The 19116-nt window shown below is 37.3% G+C and overlaps 1 protein-coding gene across 2 annotated transcripts in view; it reads right to left on the reverse strand.

Annotated features, from left to right (window-relative positions):
* Positions 1-435: 435 nt before the first annotated feature.
* Positions 436-19116, reverse strand: part of cnot6l (CCR4-NOT transcription complex, subunit 6-like) — a 28941-nt gene continuing 10260 nt past the window's right edge. For both annotated transcript variants that reach the window (XM_036599166.1, XM_036599167.1), the window contains exons 5-12: positions 18485-18574; positions 18279-18347; positions 15623-15780; positions 14818-14972; positions 14556-14707; positions 6929-7156; positions 4242-4444; positions 436-1444 (exon numbers count right to left, since the gene is read on the reverse strand). In XM_036599166.1, coding sequence (XP_036455059.1) covers positions 1235-1444; positions 4242-4444; positions 6929-7156; positions 14556-14707; positions 14818-14972; positions 15623-15780; positions 18279-18347; positions 18485-18574 — 1265 coding nt within the window. In that variant the 3' untranslated portion in view covers positions 436-1234. The remainder of the gene's footprint in view (positions 1445-4241; positions 4445-6928; positions 7157-14555; positions 14708-14817; positions 14973-15622; positions 15781-18278; positions 18348-18484; positions 18575-19116) is intronic.

The following is a 19116-nucleotide window of genomic DNA, read 5'->3' on the forward strand; positions in this document are numbered from 1 at the left end:
TATTTTGGAATTGGGTTTGTATTCAGTGCAATTGAAAATGGAACGTTTTTACAAAATATTAGGAAAAACGGCTCTTGATTTACCACATTAAGACCCATCACAAGTAAGTGGTATACTGGCTGGTATGTTTGAATTATTAATAACACTGCATGATCCTTGATGTTTGCAAAATGCACCCAAAAGAATGTGGGCAATGTGTCTGACTCTAACGGAAGAATTAAGCTCTGGAAAGCCTTTGTTCAGACTGTTTTTTTGTATTTCCTTCCCCTCGACATAATTTATTGGAAGCTGTAAAACAACACTTGACCATTAAGAAATCTTAGTTCCCTTTTAATTCCACTCTCTGTTATCATACCCCTTGAGACGTTCTCCTGACTAAGCAGAAAAATTGAGAGGTAAGATTTTTAGACATGGAAAAAGAGCAAAAAAGAGAAAAAAAGCAAATGCACAGTTTATTGAGTCAGTAGGGCTGGGATCCTTTTTAATGGCATCCATTTAGGACTTCACAAAAGACCATTTTTGCATAATATCAGACATTGCACATATACAAATTTCCATTTCTCTGATTGTTTTGCCCCATTTCAGGCACGATTCTATGCTATAATTTCACAACTTGAAAAGTTCCAATGCTTAAGTCCCCTACAGTGAAGACAGAAGACAGATGAGAACTTGTCTTTATAAAGTACCAGATGCTACAGTTACATAATATACAACAGCGTCATATTTGTAGTTTGATTGTTCTGCATAAATTCATACATTTACAAATGGGATTTCTTCTATGAGAAGTTTCAATTGATAAAACACTAAGGGGACATATAAAACATATTTTAGTGACAAAAATAGAAAAGGGAGTTTTCTTAACACTTCGTTGGTGGCTGATGATGTTATGCTACATGACACGACACCTCTGTCTTTATATACCTATACCATATACACACTGACACTGTACAAGTGTACGGTATATCACCTTACAATTGAAATTCAGCCACAGATGTTGACTTGAGGGCCACATTCAAATTCAGTCACTGAAAATAAGAGCGGAGTCCCAACCCTAATTTGGTATCAAGCTTTTTTTAAAGTTGGAAAAAAGTTTTAATACAATCCTGTGCAAAGGTTAAAAAAGGAGTAAAAGGTGAGAATATTTCACTCCTAGGTGTGGGAGGTTGAGTTTGCAGGGAACTCATTGAATCGTCCGTCACTGGGAGAGGTTCTTGGGGGGGACGGAGGGGCTGCACTACCTATGAATAGCCAGGTGCAGCCCGTTCAGGGAGGGTAAGGGCGGGTGGTACTCCAGCTGGGCGAGGAGGGAGAAGTGGTCAGAGGGGATGTGTGGGTGAGGGCAGCCGGTGATGCAGTTGTCCACGAGCCACTGAGTCTCCAGTGGCCCCAGCAGCCCCAGCACACTCATATGAGTCTTAGAGAAGAAGATGTAATCTATCACGCCCTGGAAGAAAAGAAGAGATGGAGGTCAGACACACAAAGATAATGATTGCAGAGAGGAGTACGTTTTCTTGAAGGGCAAGGTGCTTCACTCACAAAGGCTTTCATTTCTTAGCAACTGTTACAAGGTTGGACAAAAATTTGACCAAAAATCCAGTTCATGCAAAGAATAAATTGTACTTTTTTGGTCAAAATAACCAAATCTGGGCATCATTTATTTCAAATGAGTTTTGTGTGCAAAGGGTCACACTTTTAAGACTCTACACAGTGTGTGAGTTCTTCAATATGGATATCAATAAATTAATTCAAATATGCACATCATTGATGACACCAATATCAATAAATGATTTTTTGGGGGGAATTATTTTACTTGCCTTCTGTTTGATTTTTTTTTGTTTTTTGTACTTTTGCAGGTGACATGGACTCACTCAACCAATCAGCAATTTTAGCACCATGGACCACAAACCATTACTGTCTGTATTTTCCAAGTAATATGTCTCAGTAATAATTTTAACTACCCTTTTTAACTTGTTTTTCTCGTCAGTAGTGTTAAAATAGTTGTTACTATGAACTATATATTGTCCTTTTAGACGTGGGTTCCATGCTAGAGGTGACAAGCAAATAGGTTGGTAACTGAACTGTTCAATGCTAGGGGTGCACACTAGTAGGAAAGAGTTTGACAATGGAGTAGTTTGACCTTGTGGTAATTGGACACTATCTATTCTGGAATCCGTGTCTACAGGGTGGGTCAGTGCGTGATGGGATAAATGGCAGACATAAATGTACATGTTTTATATCTTTGCTATGAATTCTGGGTAATGTAGGGACTTGGAATTTGGTGTCTTTTACAGGATGAATCCAAATTCTACAGAGAACTATAACTATATCTTGTGTATTTCTTTATGTTTATTTAAACGTACTGGGTCTATGTCCGCTGGCTTATGCATGAAACTTGGCAAAAATGTTTTTTAATATCTCACGTAATTGCTCCATACACCTAATGGCTTTCTCTGTTAACTGACAAGATACTGAATGTGCCACACAAGGGGTGATGGGTGAGACTGCTATCTGGAAGACCTCTGTGAACAGAGGCAGAGAGCTGCCTTTATGTGTTGTGCATTTGTGGCAAGAAATAATGTGTAAACAGGTGTTTCCTTTTGTTGAGTCATTAGAGTAATTAAAACTGTCCTTTTTGACTCCTTGGAAATGCCTCCTTGTCTCTGCTTGGTTACATCCTTACACCTACCAACTAGAACTTTTTGACAAACATCTCTGAAATTAGCTCAAACATCGCTTCACATTTCTGTGCTGTTTATTTGCATTTGGTGTGTACTGGTGTGTATTCATTTATGTGTAAACGCTTATTTACAATGTTAACTCACCTTGCTACCATGGTTCAAAATGCTGTTCCACACACATATATAAATAAAATAAGTATAATTTGTAACTGATAATATATTATACATTTAGATGCAGACTACAGTTTCTCATTAGGTTGAATTGGATTTTTGAAACTGTCTAACGAAAACTATGAAAGAATACATTTGTAGGTGGAGCATGAATAAGTCAAACTGAGTAAATACCATGGCTGTGAAGGAAATGGATCCCTGCTTCCTCATTAGTAACGTGCAATATAGGGGAGAGATATTTAATGAACCAAACAGTGGTTAAAAAAATGCATAAATCGCATCACTAAATGAATTCAGACACTTTCACTATCAACCTGTGTCAGTATTGCATAAAAAAACCAACATTAGTTTCTTGCGAGACAGCTTGGCTTTTTATTTATAGCTGCAGACATGGGTGTAACATTTTGAAAAGTGCAAGTGAAACAGAAAAAGTGAAGAAAACTTGCTTAGGGTGTACATTTAATTCTTAGTCCATGACTGCACTAATCTACAACAGTTACTGCTGCATGATGAGCAGCACTAATACTTTTGTTTTTAACTGTAAAGTTTTTTTTGTGCTTTGCCAGAGAGTCAGGAGGGTCTGATAGGCTTCATTTTTGACGGCTCAGGGGGCACTGACTGAAAGAAGATATAGAGGTAAAGAAAAAGTACAGCAATGACAGCTGGAAGAAATATACAAAGATGATAAAAATGCTGCTACTTCTTACCTTCATCATTAGCTTGCCAATCACAACTAGCAATAAACAGCTTTTATCCGCTAGCTTGCTGACATCAAAATATATTGTCAATGTTGGATATGAATCTATCTGCATAAGTCATTTATGATTCTTTGATCTTGTGTTTTTTTAGACTACTGTGACTGTCATTTAAATTGTTTTTATCATTGTGATTATGATCATATTGTAAGTAACAAGAACACTAGATGTATACATTTTTTTCAGCACATGGGTGTTTGGTTGCTTCTCATTGGTCTAAATCATCTACAGGAAGCTGATGAGCTACCTGTTTACGGGGTGAATTTTCCCACTTTAAAAGACAACACTGTTGATAATGTAGGCTATAATAATTGCAGCCCATGTGATTTAAAGGTTGCAGTCTTCTAAATTTTGTATTCACTATAAAAATAATCTTTCAGTCTTACATTTTGTGATTAAATATTACTGCAATTTGTCCTTTGCAACTGATGCAGTCACAGTTATCTGTTCTTTTCATACTGCCAGTCACCAAAATGGCACCAATGACACCATGTGACATCCCTCAAAACTTTGTTTATTTCAGCAACAAACTCAGGTTTAGGGACGTCATTCTTGGCCTGGCTGCAGAGTGGTCTATTATAAATACAAAAGTGGAATTGTCTTTCAACATAACATGAGGGAGACCATGGATCCTCACCTTAAAGTCATAAGTGTAATTAGTGTAAGGCATCAGATTGCTCTCATAGGCGCTCTTTAGTTGGAAGCTGTGTGTGATGCTCCCATCCGGCTTGCCGTTCTTGCCGTTGCAGCTGAAGTTGGTCAGACACTCACTGTAGCGTAGCTCTTTGAAGTCTTTGTGATTCTCTGCGACTCCACCATTGCTCAGGTACTCCACAACACCTGCAGAGCAGAAAATGACAGCAATAATCAGCATCTGTCAGTAACAGATATTGATGTTGACCACTCCCCATTTAGACTCCCACTGAAGGCTGATAACAGTTCAGAAGAAACTCAAATGTGCACGATGTTCCCCAACCAAAAAATGTTTGGTGTCTGAAGTTTGCTTCTTTAGTTTTGCAATGGAGTTACGAGGCTAATGTAGCTAACAAGTAAGAGAAGCTTAGGACCACCAATTAACATTGTGCAAACTACATACCTCAGTTATAAAACTTCATTTAAACTGAATGGTGTTGTTAAGCAATTTTAAATTTGCATCTGTGGCTTTTGACACTGACATTGTCAGGACTTTTGCTTATAATAGGAAACCAATTTCCAAAACTTTTCACTTAAATGACAGTTGTTGTTTATTCAAGGTCATCTAAGAAAGACTCATATCCGTAACATTAAAGTAAACAACACAGCCCCTTATTGACTGAACACAGCCACACAAACCATTCCTAAAAGCTTACTGTCTGATCATTTGAAGTTTTACTCAAATATCATAAGTGAGGATTCATTTACTCACCCTTAGAGACAGGCGCATCTATAATATACCAGTGAACCTATTTGCTTATAACAGTGCTGCTGCACAATTTTTAAAAATCAATTTCAATACTTTTCAATACTTTTTTTCAGCAGAAAAGAAGATGGCTGAGCTTGCATTTTTTTCATGCTACAGTTCAGGCGAAAAGCAGCTAGTTCAAACACAGCAGAAGTACGGGAACTGCTGATAGGACACATTCTCATTTTCCACCTTAAGCAGTTCAATTACTGTAGACACTTAGACCACTTTGTTACCTTCTGAAAACACAACTCACCGCTGTGGTTTGTGGATAATGTCCATCTATGCCGCCTCTGAACAGTGAAGTAAAAATGAAAAAAAAAAAAGGATCGGAAGTAGATCTTATATTATGTGATACCTTATCCATTAAAAAAGCTGCTTAACCTTACAGGAAATACAGAAAAGGAGTCAAATAGTGAGTCTAGTCACTAAATGGGATGACTGAGATGGATACCTTAGCTAGCACTTCACCAAAAACCACAAATATTTAGCCGTGCACTGAAAAAGTGCTTTAAGTTTAGAACGCAATCCATCTTTTACTTCAATCAAGACCCTCCCTCAGCAACGAGTTTAACCAATAGAAACTCATAATTGACATGAAGTTGCGGTACAGACTGCCTCGCTGTTTTGTTTGCAGGAGGCAAATTTTTGAAAAAAATTATTTTTTAATAGGGTATATGTTTTTGCAGCTCCACCACGTTAAGAACCCCTGCACTAAAATATGGTGAGATCAGGTATGTTTAAATTGAATTTATCTAAGAGTAATTAAAAAGGCAATTTTAGACATTTTATGACCTTTAACTTTTCATAACTATTTACTTTATAAGACTTCTTAAGGATCTGTGGGAACCCTGGATAACAATATAGAGATGAATGACTTTAAATTAATGTGACCCCCTCCCCTTCAAGGATTATATGAAAACATGGTATGTATTGTTTTATATAAATAATGCAGTCTAAATATTTCAGTGATTTCCCAGCTTTCATTGACCCACTTCAACTTAGTAAGGGTTGCTGAATTGATTAGTTAGATCAGGTGTGTTGGGAGTAGAGAAAACACCAAAATGTGCAGCGCAGAGGGTCTCCAGGATTAGGGTTCGGATCCAATATTCTAAGGTACATTATTCTGACCAAATTCAAAGGCAGCGCTGCACATGTCTTATGTGAATTAGGCAAGTTCATAACACTGTTCAACCTGATCCTCCAATCACCTGAGAGTCATTGAGTATAGTATAAACACCTTGAGTAGTGAACTAGAAAGAGTGCAGAAACTTTCATAAGTGCATTTTACTCTCATTACTTTGTTTAATTTTTTTTTTCAAAATTCTAAAACTTTGTGTTGCTTGTTTCCAGGTTTAAGTGAAAAAAATCCAAATCCAATCCAAATTTCAAAGTCTCAGACCTTTGGATCGCATGTTTAAGTAGTGTCCTAAATAATAACAAACATTTGCATTATCAAACAGCAACGTGCATTCCATTTAAAACGCTACATGCTGCAAGACGATGACATGCATTTATGTACCCCCACTCCACCAGACGTCCATCTGTCCACATGTAACACTGCAACATTCCAAACTATAACAGGTGCGGGTGCACCAGGACGTCAGCAGCTAAAAATATACCATGACAGCTGAGACATGCCACCTGTGTGAGTTTTCTTTGCTTTTTTCAAACCTGCATGATGCAGCACCTTCTGACACTAAAAAATAGCCAAATGGGACTGTTCCCCTACAAGTGGAAAATTGTGTATATGTTACTTTCACTAAATTATTTTCAAATTGACCATCGGTTTTACTAAATAGTTGAGTATGTTCTTAAATCAAGTCCCACAAGTACTTTTGTGAGTAGATGTCCAAGCTTTTTACAACCCAAGGTGGGCTTACCGGAGTCTGGGAGAGAGTTGAGGTCAGCACAGAGGACGATGGGGATGGAGCTGGAGTCAGAGGTGGATGGCGTGGAGCCGTTTGAAACTGAGGCCCTCTCTGCGATGCTCTTCAGCTCTGACAGGAACATCATAGTCTGGATGAGCTTCACGTCTGAGTATTCCGGGTCCCAGTGCATGTGGGCATTTGCCACCAGCAGAAGCTGCTTCTCTGTAGATGACTTCAAACCTGCAGAAGAACATTAGTACATCAGAACAGGGTACAAGTTTCAATGGGCTGAGGGTTAAAACAGGAGGCTGAGAGGCCATTAACTGGGTCACCTCAAGATTGTGGAGAAAAATGACTTCACAATGTCACATAATACAGCACACTATCACTGCACATTAAATGGTTAATCTACACTACTAGAGCTGCACGATTAATTATATTTATATTTTTATCAATATCGAGAAATGAGTTGACAGAACTAGTCAAATTTTCATCATATGCACAAGAGCGAGTGACTTAACCACTCTGCTTTAAGCCAATCACAAAGCACACATATGTGTACTGCTCTACAAGCACAAACCTGTAACAGAACTTCAAATGTGATGACTATTCTCACTCCCAGTGTTATGCGTAAAATGTGTGAAGCAGTAACTGTTACTGTTATAATGAACCGCATCACCATAAGAAGCTTCTTGAGCTTTACAAGCAATAAATGATATCACAGTATTTATTATTTCTGACAACAAAAGTTAGCAAACAAGGAACAAAAAGCCAAAAAAGGCTCCAGCCATGCCACATTTCAAAATACAAATGATTTTTATTCAAATTTCACATACTGCTTTCAATTGAACAGGACTAATTGGACTCTATCTAATGAAACATGCAGTTGGTCAGTGTTCTTTAAATATTGACGATATCCTCAATATGCCCAGATAAGCACATTATGGCACAGAGTGATATAATTTATCAAAATAACAATAAATATTGTCATACTGCCCAGGCCTACTGTTCAGGGAATGCAGTGTTCATGACTGTACAACAGCAAATATTATTTTGTAATATATATATATATATATATATATATATATATTACAAAATAATATTTGCTGTTGTACAGTCATGAACACTGCAAGAAGAGGTTAGTTAGATTGGTTACATTTTTTGTCATGCTATTTCTATTTAATTTCATGCACTTGTTGCACATTCAGTCACACACATTATTGTTATTATAATTTATTGCTTCTCATATGGTCATTGCAATATCCAAGAACTTTATTCAGCATCGCAACTTAGGTCCGTATCATGAAGCCAATACCAAGCCAGTACCAACATATGTAAAAGAACGGCTATTCTTCAACTGCCACATTTTTTGACTAACAGTGAAGATATTACAACTATGAAATAACACCTGGAGAATTACAGAGAGAAAAAATTGCCAAAACCATCTTTCATTTTAAATTCTTCAAAGTAGCCCTCCTTTGTCTTAATGCAGTGCCAGCAGATTCTTGACATTCTCTCAAGGATCCACCTGGACGCTAATTCAACAGCCTTGAAGAAACTTGTATGTGGAACCTATAATGGCTGTTTAAAACTTTATATAATGTTTATATGCACACAAACACACACCTACACAGTGCCCACCACAAATATCGGCACCTCAGGTAAACATGAGCAAAACAGGCTGTAAATACACTCTTTATTATTGATCTTCTATTTAAAACAACAAAAATCCAACTTACTTAAAGTACAAAGATAGAAAGAAAAAAACTAAATCTTATGATGAAATAAATATTTTTCTCAAAACTGTGCGCTCCACAATTGTTGGCACCCCTAGAAATTCTTATGAGTGACATTTAAGTAAGTATATTTCCAGTCATATTTTATGCTTTAAAGTTCACCTGAGAGATTAGGAAAACTTAAATGGTCAGCCTTGACTTCCAGTTTTAGTGGGGTATAAATCTGAGGTGACACAGGCCAAATTCCTTCTGTCATCTATCACTATGACAAAGCCCAGAGAATACAGCAATGGTGTGTGACAAAATGTTGTTGAGCTACACGCACAAATCAGGAAATGGCTACAGGAAAATACATAAACAGTTGAAAATGCCCATTTCTACCATCAGGGCAATAAATAAGAAGTTTAAAGCAACTGGAGATTAAGAACTAAGGATCTCCCTGGAACAGCACGTATGTCTATAGTATAGTTTGTATATAGCCAAAGCACAGTGAGGAGGTTCAAGCAGACAAAGAATTCCCAAAGATCACAGAGAACTGCAGATATTAGGCCATGGGGTCAGAATGTCTCCCAAACTTCATCAAGACCCCACCTACATAACCACAAGTTATCCAGGAGGGTACCAGAAGAAAGCCTCTGCTGTGAAAGATCACAAACTCAAGCACCTGCAGTTTGTCAGACATTACTGGAACTTTCAGTGAGACAGTGTTCTACGGTCAGACGATATGAAAACAGAGCTTTCTGGCAACACACACCAGAGGTGGGTTTGGTGTAGACACAAAGATAGCTATGCAAATAAATACCTCATCCCTACTGTGAAGTATGGTGGTGGATCTATGATGTGGGGCTGTTTTTCTTCCAAAGGCCCTGGACAACTTGTTTGCATACACAGTGTCATGGACTCCATCAAGCACCAGCAAAGAAGAAATTAAAACCTGACAGCTTCAGCCAGGATGCTTAAACTGGGCTAGGGTTAGAACTTCCAGCAAGACAATAATGCAAAAGCACACCTCATAATCAAAATAAAAATGGTTCACTGATCACATAAATCAAAGTTCTGTTGTGCCCATCCCAGTCCCCTGATCTAAACCCTACAGAAAACCTGTGGAACGAGCTGAAGAGGAGAGTCTACAAATCTGGACCTCAGAATCTGAAGGATCTGGAGAGATTCCGTATGGAGGAATGGTTCTAGATCCATTGCCATGCGTCCTCCAGTCTCATTAAGCATTATAGCATTCAGAACTGTTATTTGTGCAAAGGGATGCTGCAGAAAGTATTAAATAAAAGGGTGCCAGCAATTTAGACACACATAGATTTGAGAAAAACATTTGTCATGATAAGATTTATTAATAATTGTAATTGAAATGAAGCTTAGATTTGTATTACTGTTTTGAATGAACAATCAAAAGGATCAGCAATCAAGAATGTTTTTTACAGTCTGTTCTGTTTATGTTTACCGGGGTGGCAATTTTTCTGGAGGGCACTAATATATATATATATATATATATTGAAAAACACACAATTGTCACACGAAGTTTTCAATAGTGCAAAATGCAATGATGCGCAAACCATTTAAACCTTATATTTCATTGAAAATAGTACAAAGACAACAAATCAAATGCTAAAAGTGAGAAGTTTAATTGTTTTTTGAAAAATACAGGCCCATTTTGAATTTGATGCCAACAACACGTTCCAAAAAAGTTGGGTCGGGGGCATGTTTACCTCTTCTTTTAACAACACTGTAAGTGTTTGGGAACTGAGGAGACCAACTGCAGTAGTTTTGAAAGTGAAATGTTTTCCTGTTCAGGGTCTCCTTTGTTGTATTTTTCATTTCATAATGCGCCAAATGCTTTCAGTGGTGACAAGTCTGGACTGCAGGCAGGTCAGTTTAGTGCTTGGACTCTTTTAATGCGGAGCCATACTGTTGTAATACATGCAGAATGTGGTTTGACATTGTCTTGCTGAAATAAACAAGGCATCATCTGGTGGCAGCATATGTTGCCAAAACATGTATATATTGTTCAACATTAATGGTGCCTTCACAGATGTGCATGTCACCCATTTCTGGATTCTGTTTATGTATGGTTTCTTCTTCGTGTTTTAGAGTTTTAACTTGCATTTGTGGATGCAGCAACAAACTGTTTTCACAGACAGTGGTTTTCAGAAGTGTTTCTGAGCCCATACAGTGATTTCCACTACAGAATCATGCCTGTTTTTAATGCAGTGTTGTCTGAGGGCCCAAAGATCACGGCCAGCAAATATTGTTTATATAATGAGTTTTATTACTGTTCTCACTGTTCCTGTACGTTTACTCAGCTTACCCAGGAGATGTTTCCCATATTTAAATAAAGATGCATTTATCTTCTAATACTAATGTAGGTCAGATCATGGAATGGTTGATGTTCTGCACACTACTTGTCCACAAAATAAAATACATTTAAAATACAAAGAATGCAAAAACATTTACTTTTACTCCAAAGTGTTCAAGCACACTTAAATTAAAAGTGCAAAAAGGGTCCTTTCCATGAGGCAATAGAAGAACCACATTTGGTTCTTTAAAAAACCTTCAGTGCATGGTTCTTTAGAGATCCATTCTTGTAAATGAGATCTGTGAGTGTGAAGAATGTTTTTAAAGTTTAAAGAACCTTCACATGATATTTAGGTTGCAGGAAGGACCCTTGTTGTAGAAACATTACAATTTGTGAACTTTTTTAAAGGTTCACACATTTCAAAGAATAACCTTTTTCATATGTTAACAAGTCAAAAAAAACAATAAAAAACAAAACAAAAATCCCTCTAATTTAATTTTTTTTTGCAAGCAGTTCCCATGATAACTTAAGCAAGACAACTGCTGATTCAGCACTGCTCTGCGGGAAGCACTACATATTCTTTGTGCCTGTATTACATACTGAGAATTTTACATCAAATGAGGAAAAGGAAACGAATATGCTAGATGAACTTTAGTCATACAAAAATCTAAAGTTTATATTATACATACACCCAAAGGAACTTCTACTGATGGTAGGTCCTGCCAAACAATTATGGGAAGACTTACTCAAGTTTTCTATTCAGACCCCAATCAAGTCTTAATAGTGGAGAGGTGGTCCTGGCAGCATTGGAGGGATGAAGGTTGGAATGGGGCGGAATATGGAAATCTAAACTCATCTCAGTATAAAATAAATAAATAAAAATCGGTTTATGAGCACTGATTTCACCTTATAAACTGAAGCAAATATTATCCTAGCAACATCACCTTTTCTTTTAATCACACTGAAGACACCAATTCATCCAGTTTTAAAAGTTGAATTTCTTTGCCAATTTTCAGTTATACCAGTTTTCAGCTGTGCAACTATACAGGGTCTTCGTTATTAATATTCATATTTTGCACTTCATATTTTGAATAAGAGACAGGCAGGCCAGTTTGCACCCGCACCCTGTGATTACACAGCCATGCTGTTATAACACATGTAAAATGTTTCTTAGTGTTGTCATACTGTAATAAGCATGGACGTCCTGAAAAAGACCACATCTAAAAGGCAGCATATGTTGCTCCAAAATGCGTTTATATTTCTTTCAGCGTTAATGGTAATTTCGCAGATGTGCAAGTCACCCACTAATATCCACCATAGCAAGACAGATATTGGCTTTTGAACTTTATGCTGGTAACAATCTGGATGGTCCTTTACTTCTTTGGCCCAGAGAACACGACATCCATTACTTCCTTAAACAATCCGAAGGGCTGACACTTCAGACCGCTATACACATTTCCACTGTGCATCAGTCAATTTCAGCCTAAGCCCAGAGAAGTTGGCAGCATTTCTAGACATTGTTCACATATGACTTCCATTATACACAACTTGCATTTGTGGATGCAGTGAGCTCAGCCCATGGTGTGATATCCATCAAAGAAGCATGCAGGTTTTTTAACATACCGAATCTGTTGATAATATAATGCGCTGTAGAGGGTGAAACACCTAAAATCCTTGCAAATGCTTGTTGAGGTACATTATTTTTAAACAGCTGGACTAAGTGCCAAGCCTGAATCCATACTTGTTCATACAGGACTAGACCTTTCCTGCATGCTCCTTTTATACCCAAACATGACATTACCACTTTTAAAATGTTTTCTGAACATGTAATAACATTCCTAGTCTTAAACTGGCCCAGTCCCAACTTTTTTGCAACATGCTGCAGGCATCAATTTCAGAATGAGCACATACTTACGAAAAACAAAAACAATGAAGTTGACAACATGAAAGATATTTTGTCTTTGTACTGCTTTCGTTGAAATACAAGTCAAAGTGGATTTACAAATCACTGCTTACTGTTTCTATTTGCATTTCATATACTATCCCAAAGTTTTTGAACTTGGGTTTGGGTTTGTACTTTGGGACGATACCCAAGAATCGCCTGTGCATAGGAAACACTGCAATGATTTGACAGTCCGCACCCCCCCCCCCAAAATATTGTTAAAGGCACATATAGAAAATCTTTTGGCCCAAAGGTGGTTTAAAACAACTGAAAGGCTTGAGTGCTGATGAGTGCTGACATCACAACTAGAGGATAAAAGGCATGGAGTGTGGCATTATTCCCAAAGTAACAAATACTGCGAAATATTTAGAACAGTAAAATCATTTTCTTCAAAATAAACATGCTTAGTTTTCAATATTATGAGTTGTGGCAAACCAACAAAGAAATCAAGCTCATTTCTGTTAAATACATTTTTGATCTTAAATACTAATTTGGCTATTAAATACATCTTTGGCCAGCCTCAGCTTGCTCAGACAATACACATGCTAGTTTTCCTTGTTTTGCAGTTTCAAACTGTGTCATCATTTTGGCCAAGGTGGTTAAACACAGGCAAAAGTTAACTTCAGGTATTAAGTATCTGTACTCATAATTCAAGGACAGTTAACTTCTGGTTTTGTAGACTTGTGACATAAACAAACTTGTCTCTGAGGTCACTTTGGGCCAGCCTGGGTTTGTCTGGTCCTCATGAGTACTAGTTCCTTCAAATATTTTATGGCTTTGGCCAGAGCAGTTCCATAAATTTTTTGTTTATTTTTATTCATTTATTTATTTATTTTTTTACCTTGAGTTCTACAGGGGTGCTGAAACATTAAAGGGGGTGCTATACCTCTGGCTGTTGTGGTGGTAAATTGGGTGAGGGTGGGGGATTTTACCATGTGGCACACAGTCATAATGTCAAAAGGTGGTCGATAAGTGCTTTTATTTGTCAACACCCATGATCAGGCTACAGGCTGAAAACAGTGTAGAGAAGATTCCCTATGAAGTTTCATTATTAGAACACACAGCAAATTACAACCCTGTTTCCAAAAAAGCTGGGACGCTGTGCAAAACCAGAATGCAATGATTTGCAAAACATTTAAATCCTACATTTAATTGAAAACAGTACAAAGACAATATATCAAATGTTGAAACTGAGAAATGTTATTGTTTTGTGCAAAATATATGCCTATTTTGAATTTGATGTCAGCAACTTCTTTCAAAAAAGATCGGACAGGGGCATAAATGACTGGAAACTTTCCAACACTTTGGAAATAGGGTTGTACATTGCTTGCATTTTTACAAAAGCGTAACCTGTGTTTCATCGGGACTTGCCTTCAACCTGGCTTTTACTCTGGAAAGCTGCATTTTAGCAACAGAAATCTTAGCCTTTTAAAATAATTTGTAATTTAAAAGTGGTTTTACTGCAAGTTTCTGTCATTTGGAAAAGAATCAGAGCAAAGGAATGGATAGACACACATTTCAACAGCAGGTTCAGAATTTGTGATCTACTGCCCTCTAGTGGAATAAAACAACACTACAAAAACAACAGTCACATTGAGCAAAACATCTGAAGGTCTATTTGGTGTCAAGTACAGTCAACACTCGTGCTCTTACCTTCAGCAAATAGCTCCTTTTTCACCTCAAGCAGGACAGCCACTCCGATGTTGTCTTTGGTCATGACCCGGTTCAGCATGACCTCTGAGCCTTCCGAGTTTGCCATGGCCACTTGATTGAACTCCACTGTATGTTTCTGAACCAGTGCAAATCTGATGAGTGTCAGATAAACACAGATTCAGATGAGTTTTGAAAAACAAGCAAATTTCAAAATACTATAAATAAAACACTGGTAGTTCTGAGCAATCATCGAGAGGCTCACTTTTCAGTTTTGAAGAACACGGCGCAGCCGTCCACATGCTTCCTCTCCTGCTCGGACACAAGTTTGGCACGAGACTTTGGACAGAAAAACCCATCATATCCACGTTCCTTCAGAGTTTCCAGAAAGAAGGTGTAGTACTGCTCTGTTTCCACCTCCTGCAATGTGAGAGCCAGCATTGTTAAAGAGGGATACAAAAAAACTCCAAGTAAAAGCAACTTAAACGAAAATAAAACCAGCCACTTCATTTAATATATCTTCTTGTTTCTACACTCATTGTCCATTTTATCAGGTCCACTTACTATGTAGGTGCACTCTGTAGTTCTACAATTACAGACTGTAGTTCATCTGTTTCTCTGCATACTTTGCTACCCCCATTTTACCCTGTTCTTCAGTGGTCAGGGCCCCCACAGAACCACCACAAAGCAAGCATTATTTGGGTTGTGGATCATTTTCACCACTGCAGTGACACTGATGTGGTGGTGGCCTGTTAGTGTGTGTTGCGCTGGTAAGACTGGATCAGACACAGCAGTCCTGCTGGAGAGCAAGTGTATCTATATGGTAAGCGGAGCTGACAAAATGGACAATGAGTGTTGAAGGTTTTAATATAATAGCTGATCAGTGTACATCATTCTCAGCACTGTAGAGAAACGTCAAGGTTATTACAGGCTACTATTAACCAATCACTTTGCCAATATTTTCATTTGCCAGTTTAATTAACAGCTAATGGCACATAATCACACTAACATTGATAACTGGCCATTTTACTGACATAACATCTGTGTTAAACAACTCTGTGTTTGCATACCTGCAGACTGATGATGTCAGCATCACAGTTGGTGATTTCCTCCATGATGCCTTTCTTCCTGTACTCCCAGTTAAGGGCCCAGGAAGGACAGTAGCCGTACAGCTGTCTTGTGGCGTACTTGTCGCAAAGCACATTGTAGCACATGACTGTGAACACGGCTGAGGGGGAAGCAGTGAGCAATTACTAGCATTGTTTCTCTGTATAAGACCTATCATCTATAAACAAATGTGTAAGTATTGCAAGATAAAGTCACCCAATATGTTCTTATTACAAGACTATTTCCAGACATTTCCAGCCTGATTCATTGGTAACATTCATTGGCAGTTTGGAATTAATGACAGCTGGAACAGAGATCACTAATGCTGCCTTCATATGCTCCTTTTTCTCATGTGCTAAGTCATAATTTACATGCCTATGTTATACCCACAAATGTGTTTTTAGTAGTAATTATTAGTAGTTTGGATAAGCTTTACTGAATTTCAGCAAAAAAAACAAAAAAACAAAAAAAAACTATTCAGTCTAATGAAAAATTGTAGCAATCAACTCAGTTTTTGAAAAATATCTCAATTTAGAGTGGGTTCTAATAGTGCTGCATTTTATACTGGACATTTCAAGTTATGTAGTGACTCTAAAGGAACATATTTGCAACATCATGTAAATAATTCACTTATTTTAACTTAGCTATGCACTAAAATGTATCAGTAGGTGGAACAGGATTTTCCCCCATTCTGTAAAGCTGTAAATCTCACAGTGGTTGCTACAAGAGAAAGCATTTGTAGGTGGAGCATGAACAGGTCAATTACAAAGCCTTTGCAGTCAGAAATATGCAGTTGTAATGTATTCGCCAAACGTTAGCTAGCTGGCTCATTTGATTTTACTATCTTCCAATTGCTTTCCTCCCATTGTAAAAATTTACACAATGGTCCTTATTCATCAAAGTTGCATACGGTCAAATCTGACTGCAAAATGAGTGCACACAAATTTCACCAACAGTTATGTTATTCTGCAATTTAATCTTTGGCGCATCTGTACCAAATTCACATCTGAATTAAGTGCATGTAAATTTCAGCATAAACGTTTAACAATCTGAAAAAAAAATACTTGATATGTGGTTAACCAACAAAAAAACTACTATTAATATCATCTATAACTGCAATAATGATAACAAAAACAGAAAATAACAGTAATACTAATAATCCAGGCACATGGCGATCTAGTACAATGGATGTACTTATTTTACATGTACATTGGTATAAGGTCCTGATAGGCTGCCGCTTGATTTTACAAACTGAAGATAATTCATCATTTGCTCCAGCTGTTTCCACTTTTACAAAGATTTCATGAATCTGATGCGGAATAGTATACGTCATTAAAGATGGTCAAATTTGCACTCTTTTTTACACAACTCTGATGAATTAGGGCCAGTGTAACTAAATGTTACACCTTTAAAGCCTCAAGGAACCTAAATCTGCGTTTTCATCCTTAGTAGGTTAATGTTGCTCTTGTGGGCAGACTGTATACACCTACATAGTATTACGCCTAGCTTGTTTGGCAACTGTGGTCTGTCAAAAATTGCAGCTCTCTGTCTGCTTCTAAGTCAGTCTTGGTTCAGTTTTGCTTCTGGTGGGAACACATTTTCACGATGGTCTGCACCAAACAAGGGAATTCAGTATGTCTGTATCTTCGTCTAGCAGCACGTCCGCACAGTACTGTCCACATAGTCTGCCTGTTTTAACAACTGATTCCTTATAGATGCTCATATCATTCCTACAGCATGAGTTACTGCTAATAACGTCATACGAGCAACAAAATAATAAAGCAATGCCTTTCATTTTGACACATGGATCGTGAAATGTATTGTAACCGCAACCTGTTTGGTTGAATTCAAATTAGTAAACCAATCATAAAGTAGCAAATATCAAGTAAGCTTTACTATTATTGACTTGTTTGTGATATACATTAATGTTAAGAGTCTCTATTTTCATGCAGAGAAGGAGTTTTTGGCACGAATAGTGGCAAATGTGAAAGTAACAGCGCTTGTAGCCCTGCAAAATATCTGACCAATAAACAAGCAGTCACATATACACGCTGCAGTGTGAAATCAACCGAACCAAATAATGTAGATATAACGCCACAAAAAAACAAACTCTGGTTCTGACTTTAGAAAATGGACTAAGCGTGAAAACAGCTTAAGACATCACCAAATAAAAGCCAGACAACTTTTCAGTGAGCTGCAGTTCACTTATTTCCCTCTACTCGCACTGCTACATTTGGTTCTGCTTGAGTGATGTTACAGACTTGGAGTGCTGAACTGAGGCATGTCAATCATGGGTGCTCATCAGAATATTAGGACCACGCTCAGACAGTTCTCAGATTGGTCTAATAAGCGATTACATTTTCAGCAATTCACACTGTATTCCCTGGGAGATGTCCTAATCTGTGACTTTGAAAAGTAAGCTTCATTTAGAAAAAAAGAATTATTACCACAGTCAGAAACTCTGATATCAAAACTGTCTCCGAAGCTCTGACTTGTAATTACACTGTGGTGTTCTCCTCCAACTTCTAGACTGGGAACTTATATTTATGCTAATTCCAATTCACATGAAGGCAGCATTTGTCACTAACTTTGTGTCATTGTGAGAAAGCATTCTGGTACCTGTGGACATGGTTTGGTCTCGCTCCTTTAGAGTGATCCAAGATCTCTGAGGGAGTTGTTCTGGGTGGACTAATTGTATAAAAAGAAAAAACATACACTAATAAATATGTATTATTAAATATGCTTGCATATCAATATTAATATTCTAATCGCTTAGAGCATTTGCCATTTCTCACGAATGTTAGAAACATCAGCAGAAATATTACCTGCAAGATTGTCAAGCATGTAATTCAACAGCTTTCTTGTTCCATCAGGCTCCTGGTAGAGGTTGAGTATATCTTGTGACAGTGGATTACCTGTAAATGTTAAATGTGTAAATAGAGAAATGTTAAGGTCATTAAAAATGATTGTAAGTCATCATAGTACTGTTCATATTACAATGTTTTTACCAGTCAAACGTTTGGAAACACCCATTTATAAAAGTTTCTTCCTTATTTGTACTGGGGAATAATGGGATGCAAAATAACACATATTTGTGTTTTAAAAGTATTTGAGCCACATTAATTTTTTTTTTACAAGATTTCAAGGCTTCACTGTCATTTGTAAACTTTGTTTTCTAGGAAATACCCTTTATGAACAATTTGGCTAAAAGTGGAACAAGTGCAAGCGTTACAACTTTCCCCATAGGTGGGGTTAACTGTAACAGACTTGGGGTACTTGTAGCAGTCTGGTAAAATGGTACAAGCAAAATGAATTCAATACAGTTTTATGTTGTTTAAACAAAATGAGTCTTCCACCTAAATACATAAAAATATATGCATCAAAACAAATGTGATTAGTGAAAATGAGCTGTATTAAACTTATTAATTGGCCATAGAGAACAGGAAATGTCAGAAAA

Source organism: Colossoma macropomum, unplaced genomic scaffold, assembly GCF_904425465.1.
Source record: "Colossoma macropomum unplaced genomic scaffold, Colossoma_macropomum, whole genome shotgun sequence".
Classification (NCBI taxonomy): domain Eukaryota; kingdom Metazoa; phylum Chordata; class Actinopteri; order Characiformes; family Serrasalmidae; genus Colossoma; species Colossoma macropomum.